This window comes from Apaloderma vittatum, unplaced genomic scaffold (assembly GCF_000703405.1).
Source record: "Apaloderma vittatum isolate BGI_N311 unplaced genomic scaffold, ASM70340v1 scaffold39811, whole genome shotgun sequence".
Taxonomy (NCBI): domain Eukaryota; kingdom Metazoa; phylum Chordata; class Aves; order Trogoniformes; family Trogonidae; genus Apaloderma; species Apaloderma vittatum.
Window position 1 is genome coordinate 2,994 of NW_009698088.1, and position 10,211 is coordinate 13,204.

Genomic DNA, 10,211 nt, shown 5'->3' on the forward strand with positions numbered 1-10,211 from the left:
ATGGCTCAAAGAGAACATTCAAACACAAACCTCCCACAGCCTGAAATTCAGCTCACGCTAATTGAGCACTAACTGCAGGCCTTCAAGAAAAAAGAATCGTTCCCTCTAGTCAGTATTGCTCTGAGCATTGCAGAGACCAGAGCAGTATTTACAAATATGTATGTGAGATGTGTAGTTTCATGGTCTTTAACTACTGCTTTAAAGGCAGTAGGTAAAATTAGCTTTAGGTTGCAGGCACCATTTAGAAGTGGAAGACTGTGGCAGCATTTGGGCTACATTTTCATACCCTAATGTTTAATAATATGCTGCTCTTGTTCTTCTTGACACTAGCTTTCAAATCAGTTAACAGAGGAACTCAGATCTTTGTGTTACAAAGAGGCTTAGGCATGGGTGATGACATGAAGTGGAACTAGGAACTGAATCGGGTCTCTTGGGAATACTGTAACCCTTCCCCGGTTACTAGACACCATTGCTCCCATTTGCTGCTGTGGTACCCTAATAAACGCAGGTATTTTAAAAAATTATCAAGAACCAAGATGCAGTAACCGAGCCAAGCCCACCACATGGCTCATTGCCACTGACCTGCCCTGGCTTTCTTGCCATTTCTCAGCTGGTGGCTCTGGGGCTTATTGGAGTTTAACTTGACAAAGAAAGCAGAACATTTTTCTGCTGAATTAATGAGCTGAATAGGCTCAATGAAGTGTTCAGTGAGCACCAGAGCCACCTCAGGAGACTGGGCCGCTTAGGGTTCAAAACAGTAACAGCTGGGACAGGAACAGCAGCACCCTTCAAGGCATTCAAGAAAATTCATAGATGAGCTTGACAGCGTTGTCAAACCACACAGACAGTCTTGCAGTCTTCTCTTTTATACTTCAGATACCAGATTCGCTGATGTGAGTCACTGTAAAGGGTTCCACTCAGAAGTGGGACACTGCTGAAGACTAGTTAACAAAGGCTGACCTGTGTGGTTTGGGTTAGTAGAAAGGGACTAGAAATCAAATCCTCCTGAAAGGTAGGAATTCCAGGGTCATCAGTCCAGGTGGAAAAATTGGAAAATTAAGATTTTAGTACAGTTTAGGTCATTCCCAAGAATGACCTTTCCTGATACATCTTACTCATTTTCTGATACACCTTACTCATCTTATTCATTACAAGCCAATCATTGCAGTTACTCCTGTTATTGCTGGATAGGAATGCTTTGTGGCAAGGAAGCTTTACAGGCAGCATTTGATTTGTTTAATTACAGAGACACATATTTTCCACCTCTAATTCAAATGCTGTCCAAACACACAAGTGCAGTTTGTCTGTTTTGAAGCAGCCGTTTTGACCTAGATAACTGCTATTCCCTCTCAAGACAAAAACTCTCCTCACACTCTTTTTAAAGTTCTCTCATGTTGCAGGCTCCATGCAACACAAGAGGTACAAAATGTTTTAATAAAATTATATTAAACAAGGACTGTAAGACTTTTCATACCTGACATGGAGAAACAACACTTAAAACAACTGACCCTGAGGACATTCTCTGACTTCGCAGAAAAAACAAGTATCTTCTACCCAGGCTTTGAAAATCATATTTAAGAAAACAAGCTCAAAACTTACCTCTGTGTGATGCTTGACTTAAAAAGATGACTAGAAGTTAAAAAGATGACTAGAAGAGTTCTTGTACAATAATGTTATGCACTGGAAGGTTTATGCAGAATTTAAATGGAAAGAGTTATTACCAGCATTCAGAGAAAATCACTGTTTTCATTTTCCCTCCAATCAGTATTTTCCAGCCACTGCCAGCCCACTGTTGCTTTAGGAGTATCTTTCAACTAAGTTCCCAGTAGAGCATCTGATATTTTTCCAAGAAAAGCTTTTGAGACTCTGAACGAACAGTCCTTTCAGCACAATCCCTGTGTCCAACAACCTTCTACATAAAGGCCCTCATTATGAATTTTGAGTCAGTGGAGTTTTCTCAGTCAGTGTGTGTTGCTGACCAGGCTTCCCTGTCTTAGAACTGGTATTTTCTGTAGAGTTTGCATGAAGCCCTAAAGCACATCCAAATGTGCAAGCTAATGACTACAAAAGAAAAAAAAACACAAAAGAAAATCATGTTTAAAAATTCGATTCGGAATTGGCAACTCTGTAACCTCTTCCCTAGCTGCCATCTCATTAACATATTTGTTCAAAAGCCTTTTATCTGCTTCATTACATAATTTGTGTTACAAAATCCAGATAAACACTCATTATTCCCAGGTCTAAATAATGGCTTATTTGGCTTCCTTTTTCTTCTTCTTTTATTTTTCCCAGAGAAAAATGGGAGACAGAAGGGGCTTGTTTGGATGGGAAGTGAAGCACACCATTTTCTGAGTAACATCTGGGACATCTGTTGTGTATGGCATTACAATACGTTATGCAAATACTGATCAATGATTCTTCTCACTACCTCCGCAAAGTAGAAGAATTAATATTATTGTCCCCATTTTACAGACTAAGAAGGTCAGTCCATATTTTTGCGTGCCCATTATCTCATTATTCGACACCGAGGAACGTCTACAACATCAGAGAAGAGCCACTTGCGTTGTTATGTTGTAAGGGATCAGTAGTGGCAGCAGGTGCAAGAAGTGCTAGGCCTTCCATCAGAAAACCCTGGAGATACTGAAATGAAATTGGCACTGAAATGAAAATGTGAAATTCTGATCCTTTTTCTTGCTAACTTCTATTTCTCCTGGAGTTCTCTATGTAAAAATTGTAGAGCTGTGTGACCTCCAGCTGAAGTCCAATGCTCCAGGTGTGGAGGGAGGATGGTGGCCCCAGGGCTCCCCGTGGCTCTCTTGGGGAGGCAGTGATGGAGTTCCTCTAAGGACTAGTGCTCCTTAAAGACTAGTCTGGCAGTGCTGCTGTTTCTCCTTTAAAGAATTTTGGCTAAGCAGCTGTTAGGGGTGGAGTTACTGCAGCAGAGGCTTTCAGTTTCGTTTTTTTCTTTCTCTCTGCTCTTGGAAGGAAGGATATCGAGCAGAATGGAAAGAAAAATAATGGTGGAAGACAGCAGATTCTGCAAAAATTGGTAAGGGATCTTTCTCTTTACCCCATACAAAGAGTGGGGTTTTTTGAGTTTTCTAGGATTTTTCTTAATGTTTTCTAGGTCTCCTGTAATAGGGGGAAAGAAGAAGAACCACACAGCAGGAAGGGTGTACACTAGCCACTGAGTAGTAAATAAAAATATTTTGTACGCATTTTCACATTTCCAGGTTGCTGCTTTCTTGCTACTTTGCTGTGGAGACGTTTCTTCTGTAGCCCTCTTCCATGCTGCCTGTTCTCCTTTTACATAGGAACACTGAGTGATTTTGCAGCATCTGGCAGAGGAGTCAGCGCATGGACCACACCATGCTGCAGTATTTGCAGTTAGGTCATACTCATTTTTTCAGCATAATTGGCCATCTCTCATAGAATAGAGGGCTGAAAGGGGCCATGAGGATAGCGTAGCTTGGTGTGCCTCAACTACTATCGAGGCCATTGGCAGAGTAATGTCTAAATGTCTTGGTAAAATGAATTTGAAATACAAAAACTTATTTCTAGTTTTTAGCTGAATTGCAACCAGTTGTACTGGTTCTGGCTGGGATGGAGTTAATTTTCTTCCTAGCAGTCCCTCCCCTGCTGTGTTTTGCATTTGTGGCTAAAACAGTGTTGATAACACACCAGTGTTTTGGCTTTTGCTGAATAGTGCTTACACAGCGTCAAGGTTTTCTCTTTTTCCTAACTCTGCCCACTCCAGGGAGGAGGCCAAGGGCGAGCAGCAGTTTGGGAGGAGACGCAGCCAGGACAGCTGACTCAAACTGACCAGTGAGAAACTCCACACTGTGTAACGTCATGCTCGGGAATAAAAACTGCATTAGAGGAAGAAGTACGGGGTTGGGTTGGGGTTGTTTTTACGTCTCAGGCAGCTCTTGTTCAAAGGTTGGTTGGTTAAAGGTGTGCCTGTGGGAGGTGGCGAGTGATGGAATTTGCTTCACTTGCTGCCCCCCCCATCATCCCTTCAAGTATTAGGCTTTTGCCTACACATTTTCTCACTTCTGGTGGTGGCGACTGAACAGCTGTGTGGGAACTTGGCTGCTGGCCAGGGCCAGCGCACCGCAGCAGTTCATTTACTCTTCTCTTTTTCCCATTTATGTGCTCGGAAGTAAACAAGATGTGTCTGCTGCCAATTTCTCCCTCCACGAGGCCCACTGCTTGCGCTTTCTCACTCTCTGTCCAGAATGTGATGAACCAGTTGCCCGAAAGGATATGAAAGACCATCAAGCAGAAGCACACAAGCAGGTGAGGAATGCTGCACATTCTTCAGTGTTTTCTTGCTTTCTTGTCTTTCTTGTTTTCAGAGCAAAACGCTCTGCCAGCTCTGAAGTAGTATTTTCATGTTCTGTATTAACTTGATTTTAACCTCTGTAATTGTTTGACCAAACAATCTGTAAGGGTCTATCTGATATGACCTGACCTTATTGCACACTCAGCTGAAGAGAATAAAGCTTCCTCTGTGGTATCTCAGTTTCCTCAATGATACAATTACAGATCAGGTAGGGATACATGCTCCTAGATCTTGTGAATAAGCCAGAGCACACAAGTTAAATGATTTGCTTAGAGGAAGACAGTACCTGACCTGACATAAAACTTGCTCGTATGAAGCTATGACATCAACATACTTAAACAAAACTAACTGGCGGAGTAAATGTACCAGCTCTTCAGATATTGAGGCAATAGCACTTTTAGCATAGCATTAAGAACCCCCTAGCTAGAGGTACTGTGCTGAAGTACAAATACACAGGCGTGACTTTATTTTGCCTTGCTAGTTTTATTGTTTTAGCAATTCCATTGATTTCCGTTATTTAACAGAGCACATCTCTTATGTTTCCAGAGGGGCTATTGTAATTTAAACCAGCTGAATACCAGACCTATATTTTTAAGTTAAACCTCAGTCAAAACTTTGAAAACACACTATTTCACATCATGCTTTGCATTTCACATGAGCACCTTTGAGAACTAGATCTTCACACAGAGCAACAGCTTCCTGCAGAATCATCAGACATCTGCTTAACTCAGAATCTCATCAGCACAGCTCAGGCCTGACAGAGAAGCAAAAATTTGCCACAGCTTGTTCAGGATGAAAATGACAGGAGGATCACCTAAACAGCTTGAAGTTGTATTCACATATGAAAGTATTAACCATCCTCTTATGCTCCCAGTGAACTGCTGTGTGTTTTGCTTGCAGGTCAGATGCAATCTTTGTCAGCAAAGCATGCAGCAACACCAGTTGGAGCATCACGAGGTAAGTATGGAGTGCAGTGCTTTTTACTTTCTTGGCTGACTCCTTTGACCAGCCACCAAGAGTCGCGTTATGGATTCAACCGCAAAATGTGCAAATTCCTGACTCCTGTCCTGGACTATGATGAAACTTAAACCTCTCAACAACTGCAGTGTTCTGGAATACCTTTTCCCCCTTGTAAATAAGTATATTCTATGGTGGTTGCCCATATGGTGATGAGACAGTCTGTTCCAGAAGGTAATCTATTACTTTCTCATCCTTGGCACCTCAAGCTGATGTTCTTTGAGGGGTTTTCAAAGATGTTTCCACCTGCCCCCACACTCATATTACCTGCTTTTCCAAAGGAGTGGTTACACTAAGTAAGAGTCAAGAAACAGCTAAGGAGCTGGCAGAGGTTGGGAGGTGAGGGCAGCCTGTCTGTGCTGGCTGTAGTCTAACCATTTCGAGGAACCAAAGCAGTGAGGACACAGTAGGCTTCCCCTGGTGCTGGTAGCTGAAGTACTGGAATTTTCTAGGTGGGCTTGTACTCTGTCGCTAAGCTGTACTGACACAGATCATCTTCACTGCTCTTGATTCCCATTTTGCCCTACATTGCCTACATCACCCTGAATTAAAGATAGCCTAGATAAGAAAACTCCTAGTACAGCTAAGTCCGCATTTGGTTGTGCAGACACCCCTTAAGAATGGCATTTTTAGAAAGTCCCTCATTACTCTCTTTTCATGCCCTCTCTTCACTCATGCCCTCTTCTAGTATTGGTACAAAATTTGCAATAATTTCCTCTATTCATGCACAGACCAAGGAATGCCACAAGCGAGCAGTGAAGTGCAAGATCTGTGAACTTGAAATGCCCTTCAGTAAGCTGGAGGAACATGTGAACACCTGTGCCAGCCGCACAGAGCTTTGTGGGGAATGTAACAAATACATCATGTACAAAGACCAGGAAAAGCACAAAGATACTTGCCAGGGCAGTGGTCTGTCCTATCGTAAGGATGTGAACTTTCAGACCAGAGAAGCATCAACTGATGCAACATCTATTTGCTCCACTGGTAAGCAAAATTCCTCATTGCGATGGACTGAGTTAACTGTTAAATCTCAATGAAAATGCCCCTGCCTTCTCTACAATTCTTGGTAATGCAGGCTGGAGGGGATTGTTGTTTAACTAACCACAGTGAAAAAACCAACTGTTTCTTTCTATTATGCTCGTTATTGTAAAGCCAGAGTGGTTCCACCGACTGATACACATCCTTGGCCATGTTCTCTTACGCCTCCCTTAAATCCTGGATGTGAAATTCCTTCTGTCAGAAGATAGGTGAAACTTCTTCCTCTTTTTGTTACACAGGAGAAAATACAATTTAGAATTCCCTCCTACTTCATATATAAAGCGAGTGATGCACACCCTGGTTTCTTAAAGCTGAGAGCAGAGTTATTAGACCTAAGGTATTGGATAGAGTATGTCAAGACAAAAAATTCATTAATCCTGTCAATGATCTCTGAAAAGAGCAGGCACCAGTAGGCTGACAAAATAAACTATAGAGAGCAAAACCCACTAGCAACAGAATTAGCTAGGCCAGGGAAGGAGTGAAGCATCTTGAGCCACAAACCATGAGGCTGGAGTGGAGTTTCAAATATCCTAATGTGTGCAAGAAGGGGTGGTGAATCAGTTTTTGAGTGGTGTCAAAAGCAAAATGTAGTCACAGCTCTAATTCCTTCCTGGCCAGTGGAATCAGCACTCTGTGTTTCTGTAGAGCCATGACCACAAGTGGATGTGAGCAACCTGTCTAGATGACTAGTGTCAGTCCTGTGTTACTCTCCTTTTTTCCTTTTTCCTTCTGAAGGTACTGGTGGCAGGCTTTGCCAGAGGTGCAGTAAGTCATTCCCAGATGACCAGTATTTCCAACATCTTGTAAGTACACTTGAAACTGAGCAAGAAAATGGTCTGTGCTTTATTTCCAGCCAGGTTATATCTCTGAAAAGCTATATATTAGGTAGGAAAGGGGAGTGTGTCTTGGCTTTTCAAACTATAGTTTCATGATGCTGTGTATTCAGCTGAAGCACCACTGGTGTGCACTGTCCCTCCCCATGGCTCATGCCTGTCACAAATCACAAGATACCACAGAGTTGAGTGTAATGCCATTCTTCGCCTCAGTTATACATGCTTTCTTTTAACAGAATAAATGCTGTGCAGCCCATAAGCTGACAAAAGTTCTTGCCAGCCAGTCAACTTCCAAGCTCAGCACTGATCCACCACAGTCTTGTTCCTCCCTGGCTCCCTCTTCCTGCTCCAAGAATGCAATGGTGTGGAAAGATGTCCGTCCCAAAGTGAAAGAAAGGGGCCAGCCATTGACCTCCAAAACCTTGCTTAACCCTCCAAAGAACAAAAATGCTGGCTTTCCCTCTCCCACAAGAGGCGGACTTGCCACAGCACCTCAAGATCTTAAAGACACCGAGTTTTTTGACATTCTGGTGAACTGTGCCCACTGCAACATTCTTCTGCCACTTCCAACCCTTCAGAAACATGAGGTGAGAAGTGGACTTGGCCTCCTACATGCAGAGGATCATACCTACCAAGTCAGCACTTATCTCCACACTGCCTGGAGTCCCTGTACAATTTCTAGAAATTGAAATGCTGGCCATAGTTGCACTCTCTGAAAAGCATGGAATTTGTTAATTCCACTGACTATTTATGCTCACATCTATGCAAAAAAGTTCCATCGCCTATAGTCTGCTTGTGTTTTAGAAAAATAATAATGATGACTCAGTCATTAATTTTAAGCTCAAATCCTGGAAAGTCCTCAGCAGCTGTCTTTGTTTGCTGAAGGCTGATATTGTCCCTGCTAAGCACATAGTATGATTATATCTCACCTGCATCAGAGATGAAGCTCTAGATGATGCTCCATCCCAACGAAAGGTCCCAATTTTTTCCCTAATGAATATGATTGCATGTTTAATATAATGTTAAATTCTCATCTGATACTACTACTATTGCTTATTTTTCTAGATCAAATGTCTACATTTGACATCTTTTAAAATGCTAGGATGAAACCAAAATGAAGCCATGGAAGAAAAGGTACCATAGAATTTTGGAATTTAGAACAGAATTAATCATTCAGGGTTATTCTACATTGGGTTAATAGGAACACTGGGACGCTTTGCAAAGGAAGTGCTCCTAGAAAAGCCTGTACACACGATGCTCTTTAGATTGTGAGTCACAGCGAGTTCTCTTGAGGTCCCATTAATCAAGCATTGCTTCAGAGCTAAATGTTTTCACTGTCTTGACTCAGACTAACATATACTGGGCCTCTCAGATTAGGCTACTATGATCAGTGTGGTACCTTCCCCACCGTAAGCAGGGATCAGCACAAAAGATTTCACAGAACAAGTGTTCTCTCCCGAGTCTGTCTGCTTCAACACTGAATGGAGACTGAAGGAATAGTGTCAGAAGACAAGAATTAAAAATGTTCCTTCTCCATAGTAAAAATAGAAGCATATTCTGTATACATCTTGTGTATATATACATGCATATGATATACATGTGTAGAAGCATATACAATAGACAATAGAAGCATTGATACAATTATGCCAGACAATACCTTCAGCTGAGCTTGCACTGGTCCATAGGCAGTAGGTAAGTCTCTCTCCTCACCCTGTCCCAGACAGTCTGTGAAGCTTAGCACTTCTCCTTTTGCTAATGTCCCCCTCTGCTTTTGTGTTCCTAACCAGTATCTTCTCCTCTCAAGTCCAATTAACTAAGTGAAACTGAAAGCAGTTGTTCTCAATCTGTCCTTTTTCTACTTGGTTCGGTAAATGATGTATTACTTCTCCCTGTAAAATTTTCCTCCTCTGGTAAATTAAAGAGAGAAAGCACTAAAATGAAAAATGGGGGCTTGTCTAGTTTTGAATTACAGGACTCTGGTTAGTCTTGAAATAAAAGTAAGCTCGTAGTAATTACACAGATTATCTTACTTGCATTGTGATTTTTTTTTATATTCAGTTGATGGGAAGGTTGTAAAACTGAAACTTTTAAAACACTCATAACTGAGCTTTGTTTGTTTTACAGAAGACTCTACATCTGGAAATAGAGGCACATCTTCAGACTGAAGCTTCAGCTCAGCTTTAGTAAAAGGCGCTGAAAACGTGAGAGCCTTGTTATTAAATAAAAGTGACCTGTTACTCTGGATCAAGAACAAAGAGTGACTCTGGTTTTTATTCCTTATCAATAGAGGCATTTAAATGGTTTCACTAGAAAACTGCAAAGTTGATGAGGGCTCAACAGCTGTTGTCATTTCAAAAATTTCTGTGTAAGCTTGCCTTAGGAATGTGCCTTTTTGCACCCAGTTCAGCAGAGAGAGCAGCTTATTTAAAAATGTTCATTCTGGAGGAGAGAAGGCAATAAGGAGTTCAGAATTCCTTTTCATGTTGCATGCCACCAATTTTCCTTGCCCTCACCGACTCTTGAGACTTTAGTGTTTTTCAGGGCATGGCCCAGCGAAATTAAAAAATCCCATAAAATCCTGCTCTCCTTCACTCCAGTGAACCTCTGAACGTAGGGCTAGTGCAAATAGCTTAGTCTCAGGAGCTTGCAGGCACAGCTTGGGGTGTTCATCTTCTGATACACAAATGGAAACTGATAGAGCCCAGTGGTGCAAAGCGAAACATGAAGAGTGAGTGGATGCGTCATGCTGAAGTCTGGGAGTATTTGCCCGGCAGCCCTCCCTGCCTGTCCCAGAGGCTTTGCTGATCAGTGTCTAGTGAACTGCACTTGAAAGTGTGCGGGAGTGCTCTGACCATTTTTAAGAAGGGATTGCCAAACACAATATAAAACATCGCTCTCACCAACCAAGGTTGGTTTCAAGCTTTTAACAAATTGTTCTGAACTTCTGGTAAGCAGGTCTAACATTGAACAGGGTGTTA

The 10,211-nt window shown here is 42.0% G+C and overlaps 1 protein-coding gene across 1 annotated transcript; it reads left to right on the plus strand.

Annotated features, from left to right (window-relative positions):
• Nucleotides 1-3,017: 3,017 nt before the first annotated feature.
• Nucleotides 3,018-8,367, plus strand: XAF1 (XIAP associated factor 1; the record flags this gene model as incomplete). The annotated part of the gene is given in 8 exon segments (XM_009877871.1): nucleotides 3,018-3,049; nucleotides 4,164-4,299; nucleotides 5,246-5,302; nucleotides 6,094-6,346; nucleotides 7,136-7,203; nucleotides 7,470-7,820; nucleotides 8,299-8,323; nucleotides 8,326-8,367. Coding segments are annotated over 8 exon segments (964 nt in total), but the record flags the coding sequence as incomplete, so codon positions are not given.
• Nucleotides 8,368-10,211: the final 1,844 nt, after the last annotated feature.